The sequence below is a fragment of the Schistocerca cancellata genome, chromosome 2 (genome assembly GCF_023864275.1).
Source record: "Schistocerca cancellata isolate TAMUIC-IGC-003103 chromosome 2, iqSchCanc2.1, whole genome shotgun sequence".
Classification (NCBI taxonomy): Eukaryota; Metazoa; Arthropoda; class Insecta; order Orthoptera; family Acrididae; genus Schistocerca; species Schistocerca cancellata.
Window position 1 is genome coordinate 157,373,706 of NC_064627.1, and position 23,055 is coordinate 157,396,760.

General features: G+C 42.7%; 1 protein-coding gene across 1 annotated transcript in view; it reads right to left on the reverse strand.

The window, feature by feature from the left end:
* The window catches only part of LOC126161445 (troponin C), a 58,659-nt gene that overhangs the window by 13,897 nt on the left and 21,707 nt on the right, over positions 1-23,055 (reverse strand). Inside the window, exons 2-3 of the mRNA XM_049917260.1 lie at positions 18,953-18,977; positions 12,930-13,067 (exon numbers count right to left, since the gene is read on the reverse strand). Of these exons, the coding sequence (XP_049773217.1) occupies positions 12,930-13,067; positions 18,953-18,977 (163 nt within the window). The remainder of the gene's footprint in view (positions 1-12,929; positions 13,068-18,952; positions 18,978-23,055) is intronic.

Here is a 23,055-nt window from a genome sequence, read left to right on the forward strand (position 1 = left end):
TTGCCTGTGTCTATGTGCCTGTGGTTCTGTCAGTGTGATTATGTGATGTATCTGACCCCAGGAATGTGTCAATAAAGTTTCCCCTTCCTGGGACAATGAATTCACGGTGTTCTTATTTCAATTTCCAGGAGTGTATGTTTCTTATATTTCATTTTACCTGTTTCTACTATTGTGTTATAATTTCATGTATTGACTCGTTCCATGACCATGGAGACTTCTCCTTAATTTGGTCCCACGGAACAATAAATAAATAAATGTTATGATAACATGATCGATTTGGAGAATTCTATCCCCGTCTTGAGATGTACCTGATACATATGCATAAAATCGATTTGTGGTATGTTCATTTAGTGCTACATCTTGTTGTCAATTGTTCTGAAGACGTGACTTCTTTGGAAACGTATTCTGAATGCGCTGTGGTGCTGTGCGTCCCTGGTTTGATAATGCACGTTACTGCAGGACAACTGAAGACAGAAAGAATTGGTCCTAACACACCAAACATCGATTTGATGTAGATGTTATGGTACATCAGAAGATGAGGCTAGAAGCCTCGAAATCGATGTTATAATGAACCTGAAGATAGTTTAAATGCAGTCTGAAGCGAATTCATACTACTCTCATTTTCAAGAATGTTATATTTTCACAATCGGTTTTGCCCCATTATGCACATTTCCAAATGGCTACACTTATAATACACTGTTAGAATAGTCAACAGCGTATCGTCTGTTCCTTTGCAGTATAAGAATATTCAAATAATTAGCGCCGGTTTGTATGCCATAGGGTTGACAAACGTAATACAGAAAAATATGCCAACGTGCAGGCAAACGAATACATATGACGTGAATCAGTTTTTGTACCTCCATTTTTTTCCCGGGAACGCTGTTTTGTCCATTTTTTGTGAATTTCGAAACACCAAATGTTCAAATGCAAATAGCACACACCCTTACACGAACAGTTCACAACATTCTTCAAAATCTTTTTGTTTTTGGGGGGGGGGGGGGGGGAAGGAAGACGGGGGTGGCGACAGGAAGGGCTTCCGGTCACTCTTTAACATTACAAATGTTGTCAAAATGGATAATAATCAAGCCGATCCCGTGTAGGTATTGTATAAAAGAAAAGGGAAAAGAGGTCCATTTAAATGAATGCATTCTGGGCAAACGTTTGGAAATCATTTTGTTTTCACAGTCAACTCGTAAGTACAAAAGTAATGTCCCGAAATTGGCAGACGATATCCAATTATCTGATAAAATACACGATAAGATTTGAAACACTGCAATAGAATTTGAGCTAAAAGTCTCATGTAAAATCTTTGACGAAATAGAAGTGCCGGACATTGAATAACATTAGATTCAGATTCAACTCAGATATCGTAAGGCTAATGCAAACGTCTTGTATCAACAGATCGTATCACACGAAAGAATGCCCACTGATTGTATAACCGTTCAACATTGTATCCAATAAATGAAGACAAAAACATTATGGTCGGATGGACTCTCACTATGCTATGACTGACGGCAGAGAGCAAAAAACAGAAAATAGGGTTGTGCATTTGTGTATCTTCATGGACGTAATCGCGGTATGATTCTTGTACTTTTGTAATAGCTTCATATTTGCCAAGTTGTTGGCAGACGTCGTCCGTGAGCTTATTAAATTTGCCCACAAGAAAGTTATCAAAAAGTATTCACACAAATGTCGTTTATTGTTATAACCCTTCTTGCCTGATTATTCCGATGTACATTTTAAACATAGCTGCAGAGCATATACGGCCCTTTGCAAACTGACACCAAGTTTTAGTAGGGCTGGGAATCAGTCGGCGTTCTTTTAAAAGAGTAGTCCAATGGCAGAACAGCAAAAAGGGACATAAAGAATTAATCTGGTTTTTGTGAGAATATTTGTACGTCTACGATTCTGAACGTCGGTGCTCTTCTATTTGTCGCTGGTATATTGATCGCCGGGATTTGCGTTCACGTACCTCCAGCAGCATCTGACAACGGGCAGCCACAATCGATATTTCTGGTAGCAAAGGCCATTAGCGTCATGAAATACATCCGATTCGTCCGTGAGAGTTCCAAACGGCAACCTATCAGGCCAACATGAAACCTGTCCTTCTGTATTGCCAACCTCCACACTTCCACAGATATAGTCCCAGAGAGGGTGCATGCATCCATACATCAATATCAGGAGCCAGTCCGTTGTGTTTCGCACACTGGGACGGAATCTACAGTACACAAAGCCGAACTTCAACATATATACCCGGCCAGATTCTGCTACAGTGCATGGTACAGGATATTAGCCGCTCTTCGTTGTATTATCTCTATCTCTTCTGCCAATCCACTTTAATAAGGATTCTATTCGTATGCCCCTGCACGGAAGTATTGAGCAACGTTAATTACTGATAATGGAACATCTGGCGACGATTATCTAATAATCATATTACGATAGATACAACATTTTTGCAGCCCATGACTATATCGTTTGAAGTCGTAATTTGTCACGACCTCGCTCCTGCCCTTCTAAAGCATGGGTATGCTTCCTTGCATGAAATTCTACATTCCACATCGTGATGGAGGCGCTTGGAACTGTAGAAGTGTTACAAGATTAAAATTTCGTATCATTATGCGTGCTCGGACATGTAACTGGAAGTTTAATACCAACTCTCTGTAGCCTTTAGTCACTGACACCATTCTATTGTTCATGTGCTTACTGACTGTTTCACTCATTTTGATCAGCATTGGACTGTGTCTATCACACATGTTTGCGTTTGTATTAATGGATGTGCAAAGACATGTAATAGTTGTCACCGCATCCTAATTGTAGTTATTGATGGAAAGTCATCGCGTAAAACAGAAGTGATTTCTGGCGTTCTCCAAGATAGTGTTATAGGCCCTTTGCTGTTCTTTATCTAAGTAAACGATTTTGGAGACAATCTGAGTATCCGTCTTCGGTTGTTTGTAGATAACGCTGTCGTTTATCGACTAATAAAGTCATCAGAAGACCAAAACAAACTGCAAAACGATTTAGAACAGATATCTGAATGGTGCGAGAAGTGACAGTTGACCCTAAATAACGAAAAGTGCGAGGTCATCCACATGAGTGCTAAAAGGAAATCGTCAAACTTCGGTTACACGATAAGTCAGTCTAATCTAAAAGCCGTAAATTCAACTAAATACCTAGGTATTACAATAACGAACAAATTAAATTGGAAGGAACGCATATAAAATGTTGTGGGGAAGGCTATCCATAGACTGCGTTTTATTGGCAGGACACTTAGAAAGAAAATGTAACAGACCTACAAGGAGACTGCCTACACTACGCTTGTTCGTCCTCTTTTGGATTACTACTGCGAGGTGTGGGATCCTTACCAGATAGGACTGATGGAGTACATCGAAAAAGTTCAAAGAAAGGCAGCACGTTTTGTATTATCGTAAAATATGGGAGAGAGTGTCACAGAAATGATACAGGATTTGGGATGGACGTCATTAAAAGAAAGGCGTTTTTCGTTACGACGCAATCTTCTCACGAAATTCCAATCACCAACTTTCTCCTCCGAATGTGAAAATATTTTGTTGACACCGACCTACATAGGGAGGAACGATCACCAAGATAAAATAAGGGAAATCAGAGCTCGTACGGAAAGATACAGGTGTTCATTCTTTCCGCGCGCTATATGAGATTGGAATAATGGAGAATTGTGAAGGTGATTCGATGAACCCTCTACCAGGCACTTAAATGTCATTTGCAGAGTATCCATGCAGATGTAGATGTAGGCCTAGGTAGTTGACTTCGTTGGCCAGGGAAGGCCAACAACTCTGCTCGCCTGCACGCTTGCCAGCCTCTCTGTCTCACCAAAGCGTATACTTCCTGCTCTACGCTTCCCCGTCTGCCACGTCACGCTGTCTGAGCGGGAAGAGGGGGAAGGGGCGGAAACTGCGAAAGCTTCGCAAATCACAGGCGGATTTGTTTCATATTTCTCAACAACACAGATCACATACAGAGTAAATTGTTAATATTTAATTATTTTTGGTGTGCTGAAGACATATTAAAATCTATAACGCACAGACTGTCAGCAGATGGGCAGATGAAGACAGTTTTACAAAATATCGTCACTCACGTGACCACATAATCGTGACTTATTTAGTTCCATAGTAGAAAAATGTCTCTCAGATACGTATGTTGATCTGAACATTGATATCATGTTGGCAACTTCGTGATGGAGATGTGGGGTCTTTCCTGGGGGAAACAGTGCACAACTCCTGGACAGTATTAGCCTAAATGGATTTGTCTTTTAAATAAGAATTACACTGCGGATAAGCTGAAATGGCAAACGGTCTGGACAACAGCTTAAAACTGATGTAAGACTGGCAGTGTCACACACTTTTAGAAGGCTGTTCCCGTAATTATTTTTTGTGGTGGGCGAAGATCATATAGGACCAAACTGCTTAGTTCATCAGTCCCTAACCTTACACACTGCTTACCCTAACTTAAACTAACTTACGCTATGGGCAACACACAGACCCATGCCTGAGGGAGGACTCGAACCACCGACGGGGGCAACCACGCGGACCGTGACAAGACACCTCAGACCGCACGGCTACCCCGCGAGGCCTCCTGTAATTCTTTCTACGTCACAGTGGATTTATCGAAATTCGCGTTTTCCTTAACGCCAGTGAGCTTAGGGAAATGGACGGTGTTCCTTGTCAGCAGTTCTCCATTCCAAGACTTGCAATCTACACGTAATGCCTATGACAGGAAGTAATTGGCCGTACTGAATTCCGTATTATAATACGAGGGGACCAAAACGTAAGTTACTCATGAGGTACCATGCTATGAATACTGCGCAACATTAGTGGCGCGTTGCCAGAACAGATAAAACGTTCCCGATTTCTTGGAGACACAGTTCAGCTGCTGTACATATAACACGTGTATCGTAGTATGGAAGTGAAGTAGCGAGGCAGCTGGAAAATTACACCAAAGTTGGATTACACGGGACAGTACGGCTCTTGTAGGCAAAACGTCTAAAGCGCACACACATTCACCATGACATTCTGGTGGTGAATCGACTACATACAGATATAGTGAAATGTATCCTAGAATTTGACCAAGGCCGCACAGAGCTGGGCGATTTTGATCAGGAACGAAGGTCGTGGACATCGACTAAAAAGGATAATTTCCAGGCAGTCGAGAAACTAATTCGCAGCAATCGCAGGTTTTCCGAAGATGAGACACACAACGGCTCTCGAATGGCTTTCTGAGCAAGGATCGGATCTCTATCGTAGAGGAATTCAACTATTACTAGACAACCCGACCTTATTTACAGAGACTTGGTGACTATGTTTAAAAATAGTGTCATGACTACACTACTGGCCATTAAAATTGCTACACCAAGAAGAAATGCAGATGGTAAAAGGGTATTCATTGAACAAATATATTATACTAGAACTGACATGTGATTACATTTTCACGCAATTTGGGTGCATAGAGCCTCAGAAATCAGTACCCAGAACAGCCACCTCTGGCCGTAATAACGGCCTGGGCGTTGAGTCAAACAGAGCTTGGATGGCGTGTACAGGTACAGCTGCCCGTGCAGCTTCAACACGATACCACAGTTCATCAAGAGTAGTGACTGGCGTATTGTGACGAGCCAGTTGCTCGGCCACCATTGACCAGACGTTTTCAGTTGGTGACAGATCTGGAGAATGTGCTGGCCAGGGCACCAGTCGAACATTTTCTGTATGCAGAATGGCCCGAACAGGACCTGCAACATGCCGTCGTGCATTAACCTGCTGAAATGTAGGGTTTCGCAGGGATCGAATGGAGAGTAGAGCCACGGGTCGTAACACATCTGAAATATAACGTCCACTGTTCAAAGTGCCGTCAATGAGAACAAGAGGTGACCGAGACGTGTAACCAATGGCACCCCATACCATCACGCCAGTATGGCGATGACGAATACACGCTTTCAATGTGCGTTCACAGCGATGTCGCCAAACCATCATGATGCTGTAAACAGAACCTGGATTCATCCGAAAAAAAGACGTCATGCCATTAGTGCACCCAGGTTCGTCGTTGAGGACACCATCGGAGGCGCTCGTGTCTGTGATGCAGCGTCAAGAGTTACCGCAGCCATTGTCTTCGAGCTGATAGTCCATGCTGCTGCAAACGTCGTCGAACTGTACGTGCAGATGGTTGTTGTCTTGCAAACGTCCCCATCTGTTGACTCAGGGATCGAGACGTGGCTGCACGAGCGATTACAGCCATGCAGATAAGATGCCTGTCATCTCGACTGCTAGTGATACGAGGCCGTTGGGATCCAGCATGGCATTCCGTATTACCCTCCTGAACCCACCGATTCCATATTCTGCTAACAGTCATTGGATCTCGACCAATACGAGCAGCAATGTAGCGATGCGATAAACCGCAATCGCGATAGGCTGCAATCCAACTTTTATCAAAGTAGGAAACGTGATGGTACGCATTTATACTCCTTACACGAGGCATAACAACAACGTTTCGCCAGCCGAAGTAGCCGTGCGGTTCTGGGCGCTACAGTCTGGAGCCGAGCGACCGCTACGGTCGCAGGTTCGAATCCTGCCTCGGGCATGGATGTGTGTGATGTCCTTAGGTTAGTTAGGTTTAAGTAGTTCTAAGTTCTAGGCGACTGATGACCTCAGAAGTTAAGTCGCATAGTGCTCAGAGCCATTTGAACCATTTTTGAACAACGTTTCACCAGGCAACGCCGGTCAGCTGCTGTTTGTGTATGAGAAATCGGTTGGAAACCTTCCTCATGTCAGCACGTTGTAGGTGTCGCCACCGGTGCGAACCTTGTGTGAATGTTCTGAAAAGCTAGTCATTTTCATCTTCTTCCTGTCGGTTATATTTCGCGCCTGTAGCACGTCATCTTCGTGGTGTAGCAATTTTAATGGCCAGTAGCGTATTTAAAGTGTATTGTACCATTCAATAGAAGTCACTTGGCTAGTCATAATAGTGTGTAACTTTCTTTTTGGTGTCCTTTGGTAGGTAGTTATCAGTCTATATTGGATTTATAATTGGAGTCACAGTGGTTGGACGAAATAGGGAAACAATGCGAGTAATTCTTGCTTCAACATAAATGCATGTACTAGCTGGAGGTTGCGCTGTTCTATTTGCCGCGAACGGCACCTCTGCAATCTCCTGAACACGGTACAAGTGTCAGTCGTGGTCAGAACAGTGGTCTGTCTGGTTGTGAGTGCATTATGTCGGAGCTAAGTGAATTCGAAGGTGGGGAAATTGTTGGTACTCGTGTGGTGGGTATTTCCGTAACCGAAGCAGACGAAGATTAGTAACAGATTCAGGAAAAGCAGAAAAACATCATTCGCTTAGTAACAACGCGGATGAAAGTGTGTGTTGAGTCATCGTGACAGACGGTCACCGATGAGGACTGTGACGAAAAAGAAAGAGTACGACACGAAGTATCGACCGCTGTCAGCACAAAATCAACACGAACTAAGCTTCGTAAGCTGGGAAATGCAGGTCGAGTTGGAATCCCAAAATTATTCATCGGTGATGCAAATGCCAGTAACAGGGAAACGTGGTCCCCAAGCCATAAAACCTGGACTATGGTGTCCGCAGCTCGTGGACTAGTGGCTAGCGTTGCAGCCTCTGGATCACGGTGTTCCGGGTTCGATTCCCTGCCGGATTGGGGATTTTCTCCGCCCGGGGACTGTGTGTTTGTGTTGTCCTCATCACTTCATCATCATTCGTGAAAGTGGTAAGATTGGACGGAGTAAAGACTGGGAATTTGTACGGGCGCTGATAACCGCCCAGTTGAGCGCCCCACAAACCAATCATCATCATCATCCATCATGGACTATGAATCAATGGACGAAAAATTATTTGGTCGAATGTGTGTTGCTTCACACAGTTCCCAACTTCTGCCCGAGTTTACTTCGGAAGAGTGAAACATGACGAGGGTTCAGCAATGATTTGGGCAGCCATATTGTAGTATTCCATTGGCCACATCTTTACTATGCAGGGTCACATTACTGCCAATGATTGGGCTGTCATTTTCACTGCTCAGTTCATGGTAAAATATTTGTTCCCCAATGGTGTTGCTGTGTTCCAACAATACACTAGCCCCTGTTCACGCAGCTCACATCGTCCAGGACTGGTTTTGTGAGCACGAAGATGAATTGTCGTGTCTCTTCTGGCCACCACAATGACCAGATATCAATATTATTCAGCCTTTGTGGTCTAGTTTGGAGAGAAGGGTGATCGCCGTGCACGTCCATCATCGTTACTCGAGCTTGATACTATTTTGCAGGAAGTACGGCATACGATTCTCTTGAAAACCACACAGGATCTGTATTTATCCATTGCAAAACGACTGGAAATTTTTTTTTATGCCACCACCCTATTAAGCACGATAATGTGATGAATCTTAGTGTTCCCGTATTTTGTCCACTCCTTGTGCGTGTTCAAGGCATTCTTAAACAACAAAAATCAATTAGCGTATTTGTAAACATAATTCACAAACATAGTCCTCATCGGGGCTTTAACAGCGGTGAAGACAGGTGCTTGAGAAGTTACAGTCTTATCACAAGCATTATCAGTGTCTCCAGAATGCCTGTTGCCCGAAGGTGGCTAGATTCATCCGAACAGGTCAAATTTAATTATCAGCGTGTGACGAGGGCTTCCCGTCTGGGAGATCGCTCGCCTGGTGCAAATCTTTCGATTTGACGCCACTTCGGCGACTGGCGCGTCGATGGGGATGAAATGATGATGATTAGGATAACACAACACCCAGTCCCTGAGCAGAGAAAATCTCCGACCCAGTGTAGGGAATCGAACCCGGGCCCTTAGGATTGACAGTCTGTCGCGCTGACCACTTTTTTTTTTTTTTTGTAATCTCATTTTGTTCGTTATTCTTCGTTTCAATTATTCGTGGCGGACGTCACCTGACGCCCGTTGAAGTTCGTTAATGATCCATTCACTCAGTTTTTTTTTTTTTTATTACAGAGGGCAGCTAACCCTCTGACCGAACACGCTGAGCTACCGTGCCCGCATCACTCAGCTACCGGGGGCGGACACAGGTCAAATGACATCGGTAGTAGCTATTTGGTGCCATAAATATTATAATAGCGCATTATTTTCCTTGTCGCAATGTTAGGGAATTTAAAACATTAAGACATTTCTGCGAAAGAACAGAGTAATTAGGAGTTGAAAAGTTTGAAATGGAGCGAATAATAGGCCATTGTGAATGGAAAACACCTGCTGGGCTGTGCCAGAGATATGTCGCCGAGCGCTGACGTTCCGCAACATTTGGTTGCGATTCAGTATAATACACAACGAAGGCACCTCCATCCCACAAACGGGTGCTACACCATTACCCACGGCCGACGCGTGGTGGCATAGCAGAGTGCCGGCGTCCTCAGCGCAGGAAAAGATGGTTAAAAAAAGAAGGGGGGACGGCAGGGGCAGAAGGTGAGAGGCGTCTGTCAGCGCAGCGGCGTCGGCGTCGGCGCTGGGATTTATATTTGCCCCCGGAATGCGGCGGACGGCTGCCAAACAGAGCGCCATCCGTCATCCGTGACAGCGGCCGCCGAGGCGAGGCCACAATACGCGGGCCGGCCCGGAGCTTATTTAACGAGCGCGGCCGCCCTGCGGCTGTGCAGTGCGGACACCGCGTGGACGGACGGCTGTCAGCTCGCTGGCTCGTAACGCTGCTCTAGTCTGGCCGGCTGCTGGCTATAGTCTGCCAACGTCTGGGCGGAGAAAACTGTAACGAGGGCTGTCTCCGCTGTGTTTGTTCGCCTCAAAAAAAGACTATGAACTCTAGCGGCAAAATTTCGGAAATTTTTCGGCTACATTTTCTGAATATTTTAGTGTAAGGATCGCATGGTCTCTATTAGCTCGTTACAGAGTGAAAGTGAAAGCAGTTCACTAAAAGTCGCCTTTCATGTTATTGGTATGCATGCGACAGCACGTGTATCTAATACGAAGAGGGAGAGGTTAAAAATACCGCTACAGTTGTAAGATTATTTTATTTAACACACCACGATCGGTTTCCGGCCCTTATACTCCCATCTTAAGGACTGTTTACAGCGATGGCTCATCGTTCTGGATATAATTCTCATCTGGTAGGAATGATGCAAACTAGATTAATGACGTTTCAAGACATGAATTCCTATCTCAATTTGTTCCTGAAGGTACCCTCTACAACCCTTCGAAGTTCGTGCTTACACACACTTCAAAAAAAGTTTTCAACACCCCGGTTCCCAGAACTCCTGAAGATGGACGTTGACTGTGCATATTGTATCACAGACACAGTCCCTTTGGCTGTTCAGATATGTCACTAAACCCGCCCAAAGATGTAAACAACCTGCATGAGCAGCGCCTATTAGACGGAGGCGGTCGAACAGCCTATCAGTTGCAGTCACTCCACCAGGAAGGAGGTACACGGCTCGTGTTAGCTGTACTTCAACCATGCCTAGACGGTCAATACCTCGGCCCGATCGCGTCCGCATTGTTACTTCGTGCCAGGAACGACTCTCAACAAGGGAAGTGTCCGGGTGTCTCGGAGCGACCCAAAGCGATGTTGTTCTGACATGGAGGAGATACAAAGAGACAGGAACTGTCGATGACATACCTCGCTCAGGCCGCCCAAGGGCTACTACTGCAGTGGATAACCGCTACCTACGAATTATGTCTCGGAGGAACCCTGACAGCAACGCCACCATGTTGAATAATGCTTTTTGTGCAGCCATAGGACATCGTGTTACGGCTCAAACTGTGCGCAATAGGCTGCATGATGCGCAACTTCACTCCCAATGTCCATGGCGGGGTCCAACACCACGACACCATACAGCACGGTACAGATGGGCCCAACATGCCGAATGGACCACTCAGGACTGGCATCACGTTATCTTCACCGATGGTGGTGTCACATATGCCTTCAACCAGACAATCGTCGGAGACGCGTTTGGATGCAACCCGGTTGAACGCCTTAGACACACTGTCCAGCGAGTGCAGCAAGGTGGAGATTCCCTGCAGTTTTGGGGTGGCATTATGTCCGGCCGACGTACGCCTCTGGTAGTCATGGAAGGCGCCGTAACGGCTGTACGATACGCGAGTGCCATCCTCCAACCGACAGTGCAACCATATCGGCAACATATTGGCCAGGCATTCGTCTTCATGGACCAGAATTTGCGCCCCCCATCGTGCACATCTTGTGAATGACTTCCTTCAGGATAACGACATCGCTCGACTAGAGTGACCAGCATGTTCTCCAGACATGAACCCTATCGAACATGCCTGGGATAGATTGTTCAAATTCAAATGTGTGTGAAGTCTTATGGGACTTAACTCCTAAGTTCATCAGTCCCTAAGCTTACACACTACTTAACCTAAATTAGCCAAAGGACAAACACACACACCCATGCCCGAGGGAGGACTCGAACCTCCGCCGGGACCAGCCGCACAGTCCATGACTGCAGTGCCTTAGACCGCTAGGCTAATCCCGCGCGGCGGGATAGATTGAAAAGGGCTGCTTATGGACGACGTGACCCACCAACCACCCTGATAGATCTACTCCGAATCGCCGTTGAGGAGTGGGACAATGCAAGAGGACGTGCTACTGTGTATTAGCGGTATCGGTGTGTACAGCAATCTGGACCACCGCCTCTGAAGGTCTCGCTGTATGGCGGTACAACATGCAATGTGTGGTTTTCATGAGCAGTAAATAGGGCGGAGATGATGTTTATGTTGGCCTCTATTCCAATTTTCTGTACAAGTTCCGGAACTCTCGGAACGGAGGTGATGCAAAACTTCTTTTGATGTGTGTATACCGCACTTGAAAATGGCGTATTAAGCCAAATATATTTAGTGCAGGTGGTACCCCTTAGCTCATAAGTATCTTGAAAGCGTCTTATTTCAAACAAGTAAGAGATGCAAACTTTTTTTTTACTATCGGTTTCGGTCTTCTGATTATGTTCAGGTACCATGCAATTATTTACAAGTTACATTGTAAAGTTTTTAATGTGATACCAAATGAAATAAATGTCATTCTGCATCAACAGATACTGGATCTTGGTATAAAGTCATAATCGGGTTCTATTTTTCCGCTCTAGAACATAATGGCTCTCTTCTCCTCCATCCCGAATGTTAGACCATAATTGACCAGTTGTGTGAATGTAATGAATAAAGCATTTTAGATAAAGTAACACACAGTTGAGGTTACTTCAACATTTAAACGTGGAGGAATTCCGGTGTTATGACGATAGGTTCGTCGGATTGGTAATGGACGGAGATTTCTTAGAATGCTCTGGGTACAAAGAAGACGAACTGCAACCCTAGGCGCGACTGTTCGAAGTTTCAGCCGGTGCACACTTTCTTTTTACGTAGAATGAAACCAGGTTTTATTGAGATCATCTGGCAGAGCAGTATCTTACAGATAAACTCTTGACACGGGATGACGGTCAACACTTTTGGTACTGATGTCTACAGGTCTTGTCTGGCACTACATGTGCAGACAAACCGCAGCCCGTCATCGCCCCGGTATGACCTTCACTCAGCACTTTTCTAGGAATGGGACTGACTGTCAACGAAGCTCACGAACTGCCACACAGAGAGCATGGTACATCGCTACCAAGGGTATTAAGCATCTGTTAACTGTTTATGGAATACATTTTCTGATTTTGTTACCTCTTTTGAAATTTTTATCTCCGGCTAAGGGATTTCTAATGGAGTATTTTCAGATTTTATTGTATACCAAATGCATTATGAGTAAGCTTCACTCTGTTCTGCTTCCCTTCCGATATCCCACACACATATACACTCTGATTGCCTGGTTGTTATAAAATTTTGGATGCTGGTGTATAAGAATGTTCTGGTGCAACAAAAACTTCGTAAGACACGCAATGAGTTCCGTGCATTGCAATGGAAGTGGCGCTTACCCTCTGTGTCTTCTTCATCAATGATGGCCTGCAAGTCTCCGTCATCGAAGAGCTGCCCCATGGTGTTCAAGATGGTGCTGATCTTGATGGTATCGATGGTGCCCGACTTGGCGAACATCTGGAATGCCTTGCGCAACACTGTAACAGTCACAACAAAAAGTTTCTGTAACACAGTCGAAATACTTAATCCTTCTTTTACGTATTTAAATAAATGTATAAGGTAATGGATGGCACAATGGAGATAGCTTAGACGTATGTCACGGCCAGTTTCAACTTCCCTGAGGAGGGGATTGAACCAAGCCCGAAAGAGCCTATTAATCAGAATAACTCACATTTATTATTGGTTAAGAGTAAAGTGTAACGTATGTAATGTAATGTACTGATTTACAACAGTCAGTACTGTTTGTTCCCAATTGGAAGAGCCAAAATACTGGTGCTGCCACTAATGAAGAAAATCGGCAGTAATTGAAAGATACTGATTTATCTCCAGCGCTGCCAACATTAGCCAGCGAGTCACCTTGGCTTACATAATATCACGAAACACGGGTAATGGTGTTAGCACTGCAGGGAAGAGTCGACGCTGCCCCCCCTCGCTGCTACTCTTCCCGCAACGTTACTAATGCTGTGGCAAAGCATGCATGCTCGCGTTGCTGACACCCAATGTGCGAAGGATCTTCTTCTTGTGACCAAACAGAACCACGTGATTACTCTCCCTACTGTTTCTCATTCATCCCGGTTCTCGTAGTCCTTACGGCATTGTTTATCCCAATTAAGATTAGCTTTTCTCTTTTTTTTATGGGTCTGCCCAGTTTGATTCAACCCGCCACGGTTTCCTGTCCTGCGCCAACCCCTTCACCTCAGCGTAGCACTTGCATCCTATGTCCTCAACTAGTTGTTTGATATATTCCAGTCTCTATCTTCTTCTTTGATTTTTACCTTTTACATCCCCATCTAGATGCATGGAACGTATCCCCTGATGTCTTACACGTGCTGTTGTTATTCTGTCCCTTCTTCTTGTTAGCGTTTTCCACATGTATCTGCGAAGAACCTCCTCATTTCTCACCATTCCACCTACTTTCCAGCATCCTTCTATACCACCACATCTCAAACGCTTCGATTCCCCTTTTTTTCCGGTTTTTCCACAGTCCATCATTCACTTCCACATAATGCTGTGTTTCACATGTACAGTCTCAGAAATTTCTTCCTTACATTAAAGCTTGTATTTGGCACTAGCAGATTTCTTTTGGACAGAAATGCCCTCTTTGCGTATGCTAGTCCGCTTTTTTATGTCCTCCTTTCTTCATGTCCTATCCGTTAGTTAGTTTTGTTCCGAAGTAGAATTCCTTCACTTGGTTTACTACTTGTCTCCAATTTTGACGTTTAAATTTATCACTAATCACTTTTCTGTTACTCCTCTTCGCTTTCGTCTTTCTTCGGTTAACTCTCACTCCGTATTCCGAGCTCGGTATATTGCACACTTCATTCAATATGTCTTGCACCCTTCCTCGCTTCCAATGAACGTAGCAATGTATCCGCGAATCTTGTCATTGATATTATTTCTACCCAGAATTTTACTCCCTATCCCACGTTCGTACTAAATGCAATTTCATAATTTTCGTTGGGTGTCATTCTATGAATTGGTGTGTCTAAGCTACACCTTAACAATAATCGCTACTGTTTACCGCATGTTAACAACTTACATTAAAATTTAAGACTAAGTAGGACATCGTGATGGCTAACGTTAGCCATCTGATATCCCGGCCACGTTGGGATATTTTGGTGTTTTACCGTCAGAGATAATAAGTACCCACGTTTTCTAACGCCACCCACCTGCTTTCCATCACGTCGTAGCCCTAGCATTTATTATCTCTTCAAGTCACCAAAGCACTTTCTTGATGCATACACCATCCATTTGCTTGGCTCCGTATTCCGGCCGCCGACATAGTAATTGCCTTACATTCATAATGGCGTCTCCAAATCCAATACGGCCCTTGGTTTATTTCTTTCCGCAGCTCTTAGCGATTCTCAACATGCGGCTACCGTTTGCTCTGTGATCATCCTTCGGTTTCGGAATAGTTTTCATATTGGTTGGGGGTGGCTATTTGTTCTGGTGACTGAATGGAGAATGTACCGAGCCTTATCAGTGTTTTACACTTACTGAAGTTGTAAACAAATGTCTGTGCTCTTCTGTATGTTCACTGCATACACGTGAAGATGCAATGAAAAGCAGACCAGTAAGGCAAGCCAGAGTCTCATTTCCTTTACTGTATCTATCTCCAAAGGATCAAGTTTATCAAGGCAAAATTTCAAGCTTCAGCCACTTTAATTTTTTTCATTTATATTTGTATCAAGGTGCATGAGAATGTTGCATTTTCAAGATCTAAAACAGGCGTGAACAATTTCCACCAACGTTCAATGTTAAGTTCTGCACAATGAATCATACTTTTAGATTACTATCTCTACGAACGAACGATAGAAAACATTAAATTACAGTACAATCTGTCGCCGCCTTAAGTGCAATGGATCTTTAAAATATGAATTTTCAACTATTCAGTTTTAATATTTCTGTATTTATGGTGTTATTGCTCATTCATACATTGCAGATACAAAATTTCAGTCGTCACTGTATGAGGTTGATAAAATTTATCTCTTCTGTTATAATTTGCTTCCTAAATTTTTATAGTATTCAGGATACCGTCATTTCCTGGTATCTTATCGCTCTGGCGTCCTTTCCTGTTGAATGGTGAGAGACGTGCAGGTACGTTGTTTTCTATGCACGTTTACAAATTTATTGATATTAAAACTAGTCTTGCTAATAGCGCACAATTCCGATTACTATAAAAGGTTTGATGATAGCAGTCGCTAACAGCCTTAACGGATTCAGTAAAAGACGTTCTGGAAAAACACAATAGGCTGCACACAATCTGTTTCGACCTTCATGGTCATTACCAACTGTGAGTAGTAACTTTTCTTAAAAGAAGGAAAAACTTCCGTCTATGTGTGTACAGCCATTATACAAGATACTGATCTAGTTGGGTAATTTAACATGGTCTGTTCTTAAATATATTATTATTTCCCATAATTCCGTCTTACTTCATGTTGACTTTGCCATAGAATCTCACATCTTGCACTTTTTTTTACTGTTTGATGAAAAATAGTCAGTTTAGTTTTTAGTCCTAGCTGAAGTAGCCAAATGTTTCTACTTATTTCCTTTCGTGAAACTGTGTTCCTGATAATCATTTCCTTCCCCCTGGAAAATTCTACTATCGTAGTGAAAGGCGTCTGTTTTGGTGCGGACAACCTTTCATTTTACGTGTTCATGCGCGCTACAAATAGTCATTTGACAGCCTCAGAGATATGCAGTCACCTATCTGTCTGTTAGTGTAGTACATGCCTGGGAGGAAACTGCGACGTATATATTGCCGGATGGTGCTAGTTTTGATTGCGATGGGTAATAGGAATGTTAGGTGACAGAATTCTTTTCAGAAGACCCCATGGCCGAGCACACAAAGGTACTTTGCTTCCTCTTCTGCTGCCATAAGCACTGGATGTGCCAATTTTCGTTTTGTCTTCTAATAATGAAATGGACACATTTAAGTGACTTGATTCTGGCTTATTGTGAGATTGTTGCTGGCTTGCACATTTACACTACATTTACATGAGACCTTTCTACCCGTGATACATTATGCAGTCATATTTGGCGTGAAGAATTTCCGTTTGCTCGTTTGCGTTGCGTCGAACACGTGGTGATCGATATCCATTTCTAATTTAGCTATCCAAGATTTCAAGTGACTTATCTCGAAGTTCTTCCTCTCGTAAGACAATGTTTCACGAATTAATAATGATGTGCTGCAACTTTCTCTTCTTTTGTATATATGGGCTACTGAATTGTGATGACACATCAAGTATCTCATCGTGTAAATGAATATTGATCATTATGTTACGAATGGTACAGCTGGTACTTTGTGAACTCATTGTCCTCCTCCTGGTCTTTGTTGAATTAATCATTTAAAGTTTTCCATACCTGCTCATGCGTTCACTCAAGAGCTACTTTCTCGAAACATCCCCCGGTATTTTAATGATATCAAAGCTGGAGTGAAGTCGCCTGCCGTAAGCAGAGATTATAAATATATTAAAGAAGAATTTCAGCTACACAGATATGTCTGTGTCACTGTGTAACTTAGACACACGTAGCAGTGGAGACACGTGGCAGTGGAGACGGTATTATCGAGATAATTTCTGCTACCACTTCGGTTTTTCAGCTTAGTAGGTACTGTAGGGCACGTATGGCAAAAACATTTGTTTTACACAAATTCAATCTATAAGATTCAATTTAGTTACCTGTACAGTACCAGATGAGCATGAAGGCTACGATGAGGATTCTAATTTCAATTTTGCCTCTGTTAATTTTATTTAAACCCCACTCATCTCTAACACACCATATTTTTTATTCGGTTGCGCTTCACAAAAGTCCTTGCACTCCAAAATTTTCATAATCTTCTTAGATTGCCGTTATTTATACGTGAGTGAAATTTGATACGAAAAGGAGTAACATTTCAGTGCATAAAACCAGGGTCGTAGTCCCTTATGAACTACCAGTTGGAGGAAGGTAAACTTTCAGTATGACCTCGATTATTTCATATATCAACCCCAAAATTTATTACTAAAGAATCATTCTCTTGTTTTTATACATGAATTAAAATCCTCCATTAGTTCAATGCAGTGAGATTTGCTGTCGTTTATAAGTTTCAGCAAGTCTTTATAGGGTCCTTTACATCCCATCATAATGTAAACAAAACTGCGTATAGAGCTGAATGATTCCCACAGAACACTTTTTGTTTATTTTTAAAACACGTCTTACCCTTCTACCAGAATCTTTAACTTAATGTTTACAATAAATCCTATCCTAAATTATTTGATGTTCTTCTTCAAGAAGAAATATTTTCTGATTATAATTACATTCGATCGTTGGTTGTGTTTTCATTACTTCTGTTATCCTTACTTACTGTTATTCAACTCCTCTTCCAGCTCCACTAACAAACATTTAGTCCTAATTTCTATAATTTGTTCTTCCTAAATAAAAAAGGTATATCGAAGGTGTGTGATACTTTTATTTTGCCGTACTTTATATATCATGGGATGGGCGTAGATGTATCTGGATGTGCTAAAGCAATTACCTGAGCTCGCTCAACCCACGTATCTCAATATTTCTTAATACGGGCTAGAAAAGAGAGCCTAGGCAGTAGAGCCTCCGACAATCCCAATTACTGTACACTAGGCTACCACGGCCCAAAGTATTTCTCGAGACGTGTGAAGTGCTAAACTTTCTTCACAGAAGTCTCAGTTCGCGTCAGTGGGCTACTGAATCTCAAATCCTGGCATTAACACGACGAGTTCGTGTGTTGGTCAAGCGCCGTCAGGGCCATCAAGTTAATAGTGTCATTTAGCACTATCCATCTGAATCTGTGTCGGTCGTAATATTTCACGTCTAGTTTAAAGGATTGCAGATGTTGACTCACCACGCTGTCTACAGTGTAGGTTAGTGACCATCCATATTCGTTCTTCACGAAGTGATCTATCAAAGTTATAGCCTTATTGGCGCTAACATCTGCAAAGGGAGAGCATGTGGACTGGACAATATGATTTTACCTATATTGTTCCCATTAATCCCCATTACGATGTACTTAACGCCTTACCCTCTCCAATTCTTGGTAGATCTTCCTCCCGAAGTTCTCCTTATATTTATTACGATCATGTCCTTTGTGATCTGTTGGTGAAGTGTGACTCCTTCCCTTCCCCCAAGTGTTCAAAGTCTGCGACAGTCTACATTCGACTATTCAAACGTTATCGGTAAGGAAAGGAAGGTATTTGGAATGGAAAAATGTTATCACAGACAACTAGACACTGAAAATATATCTGAAATATTTTCGATGAATTATGTTTTAGGATTTCTTATTAAAATTAATTACGTTCAGTAACATACCGCTCACGCTGTCATAGCCACTCGTCGTATAGGTACTTACTCAGCATCTTCTGCTCTTCGTCCTCCTGGAAACATAAAAGGGAAGGCAGTTAATATCCACCTCTTGATGTAATGCCAACACTTCAGACAGTTACTTTAAACACTATAAGTTTCACTAGAAAAAAGTAATACACAAACATATCTTGAAAAGACAAACGACTATAAAACTGCGGTAGTACCCAAATTAGCACGTTATGTTACAGGGAACGATATTATAATGTATGTTTAAGCACCATACTTATCAGGTACCAGTAATTCCATATACCCGTCTGGCTCAACCACATGTTTTCACCACCATGACAGACATCAACGGTGGAGAGTCTGGGATAGGTCCTACTCCATCTACAGTGCTTTGAAGTGACAGTGTTTACATGGGCTGGCTAATATTTTGCCTAGTAAACTTATGATCCATTTGGTTTAATCATTAGTCGCTGCTATTCCTTGGACTCTAAACTAATGGGGATCAGGTTAATTTAACACCTAGCACTCATGGATGCCTTCAGATACACCTACAGTGTTTACTCACCCTGTATCTCGTCGAAGTACTAGACAATTCTTTCAGCAAGTCAGATACAATCTGCTGTGTACATAGTTCCGCGTAGTCAGCGCGTACACAACTTTCCCACTAGAGCGCGCCCCACTAAGCACAACAGCGCAGGCGTAGCACTCGTCCGTCTCCACACTACGAGATGGCGCTGCCTTAGAGACGGACCAAATTCTGCTTCCGCCGATCCGCGTATTAATATGTAATGCAGCCAATGAGATTGCTGCTAACATAGAACCTTTTCTCCTCGCGGATCACACTCGCGCAGTGATACATGAACGCGCGATGTATTATAACGAGTGTACAGACCTCCGATTATTCAGTGTGCATTTGTCTGCACCAGTCTGTACCAGTCTACATTTGTCTGTACCAGTCTATAGTCAAGTTTCAGTCCGCACCTAATAAGATTACCATATTCCTGTACATAGCCATGAAGATAAATGTATAGACATTTTTGTCATGTATCAGAGATATATGTGAGAATAAGATTAACGTACCAATACCAAAGCAACTTCCGATCGTCAATTGTAAATAGCATCCAGAACCAAGTTAAGTAATTTTTATGCTTGTTATTATTTTAATAAATGTGTGTGAAAATTAATCAAGTTCTGTTTAAAGTTGGTCACTGTCAATCTGCTACTCTAAGCATGCAAGTGGCATTTCTATCATCTGACCTAATGGCAGAAGATAAACACACAACGATAAGACCACGAGACATACTGCTGACACTCGCCTACTTTGTTAGAGCGACAAGTCAAATAATCTGATGGTTTGTGTACCGAAGGTCTTACAGTACGCACACCACACAATCATTACTTTTTTAGCGTTTTCTGGATAGTTAGTGGGTCCTGTTACACCCACAGAACAGATTTATTACTTTTATTGCCCTCTATTACGTGTTTCGTGTATCTACTGGACGTTCTCAACTGTCTTTTGCCGCTTCTTCCTCAATCTGATCCTAACTTCGTCCATTTCTCATGTCATTCAACATTCCAAGTCCTCTTCTTCCTCTTCCTGCCTTCCCAGTAATATTTCTCTCAATGACTGTTCGTTGCAGCAGTCTCTTCGCAGTCTGCTATCCTCATTTGTATCATCTCCACTTATTTCGCGTGCCAATATTAGAATTCTTCCTTCATTTATCACTCTGTCTGTCCATATCTTTGTTAGCATAACCTATCCCGGTATATTTCCTCTTTCCTTTTGACTATCCATGATTCGCTGCCATACAGTACAGCGTCCTAGATAAAACGCTTGGTAAATCTCTTGCTTAGTTCTAGTGGAATTCTTTTTTAGCGCCAGAAACCTTTCACCTTCTCGAAAGCTCTTTTACCCATAAATATTCTAAGTCTTCTTACACAGAGCTTCCATTTTCTTTCTGGCACTTTGCAGAGGAAATAAACAGAAAATCTGTTAGTAAAAGAGAGTTGCAATATATTTGCTAATGATGGGTGGTGTTGGGGAGCACGGTTCCCAATTTGTAGGTAACGCGATGCCGTATGTATTTTTTCGTAGTTACATTAATTTATTAATGGGGGTGCTTCATTCTTCCACGTTCGGTTGTAATTGCAAGATTTCCGTATAATTGGTATTTATTTTGTGCTAGTATCGGTTCTTATGACATTTAACGCTTTGATAATGGTTCCAAGTGGGTAGGGGGTACTCATTGTTTCAATAGCTTTCATATAAACTTTCAGGAGTGATAAATTACTTAAGGATTCATTTGTGGAGAGTTGTGATAAATTACACAAAAACCTTGTGAAAGTGTTAATAACGATTTTGGAAAATATTCAGGCATAAAATTGCCAAGCTTAAGTTCAGTGCTGTAATTATTCAATCATCATGTATTTGATTCGATGTTTTTTCCAATTCTATAGCGATTTCGGGGATGAAGTTTCAGGTATGACAACAAGGGAATACCACTAGAAGCTGGCAGCTCTTTGCAGTTTGGTTGACATTGGGAATGTTAAGAACAGAGTGCGGCTTTGTATTGTTGAAAATTTTATAGATGTCTCAGGCACTTGAAACTGTAGTACATTACTTGGTTGAGCAGTACTGGAGAACAGCATTTGATTGGTTGAGCCCTGCCTTTTTTTTAAACTGGACACTACTTTTGGTGCTTCTTGATGTGAGAGTGAGTGAAGCCAATTGTGAAGATATTTCTAAACATATTTTGTGACTGAAAAAAGAAGTAATCCGAAAAAGTGGATCAAGTTATTGATTAAAAACTACGACTTTGGATCTGTATATCATGCGCTGAAGTGCATTATATTTTGTTACTGTTCTAACAATATCTGTTCAATTCACACTTCTTAAAGTATTCCGGCCTATTCGGCCTATTATGCCGTGGTCGTACGAATTTCTTGTTAGAAACCAACGTTTCAACCCCTTCTCCAAAGGAATCTGCGGAGGGGGAGGGGGGAGGAGGGGGGGTTGTAACATTTTCGACGGTCCGATGCACACTATGAGGAACTTATTGTCAATAGCGAGGGATTTTCTAGGTGTTCCTGTACGTTAACACTACAGGGTAACATTTGAAATGAAAGACATGTAAGAGAATGTACCTGGGTGCCATTGTAACAGACATAATCGAAACACAAGGTTTGAGATTGTATGGCGACGTATGCCGTCTAAGTTAGGGTGGATGGAGTAAGAAGATGATGGAAGGAACGCCACCTAATGGAAAAAGGACGCCCGAAACAACTTGGAAAGATTGCGAAGATAGGAAACTTTGGAAGCTAGGATACGAGAAACAACTATTATATTGTGCTAAATCAGAAAAAAACAATAACAGTGACGTTTTCGGCCGTGAAAGTTCATATTTTACATTTAATCCGTCTCGTGTGGTGATATATTTGCATTATCTTGCCCGTAAAAATCACCTGCAAGTTAAATTTAACGTATAGATAACAATGGGTTACATTAGAAACGTTTGTTGACAGCAAAAAGCACCCCCATAAAATGAAGAGACATATACGATAGGCCTTCAGTAAGTATTGAAACCTTTCTTTCGGCCAGTTTCCGTTGAAAAGATACGAAATTTGTTGGAATATTCCCGCTTCATCCTCCACAGTTTCTATGAAGTTCAGATAGGTGACGGCGCTATACATAGCCTTCAAAATGGGGTCTATAATGAAATGGCGTTCCAATCAGAGAGCTCATTAGGTTTATTTTAGCGAAAAATCATAGCATCTCAGATATTCACAGGCGCTTGCAGACTACAGGGACCAGACAGTGAACAAAAGCACGGTGAGTCGTTGGGCGAGGCGTCTTTCATCATCGCACCAAGTTTGGGCAAACCTGTCCGATCTCTAACGTGTCGGCCAGCCGTACACAGCTGTGACTCCTGCTGTGTTGGAACGTGCGGATACTCTCACTGGGGTAGCCAACGAATCACAATGAAACTCCTTGCAGCTCAGCTGAACGCCTCGTTCAACAGTTAGGGAGCCCAGAGATGTGTGCCCGCTGGCCTCGTCTTTGCTTAACAGAAGACTGTAAAGAGCATCTATTTGACCCAACGAAGGATGCGCTTGGTGGGAAGCAGTATGTGGATGATGTTGAGA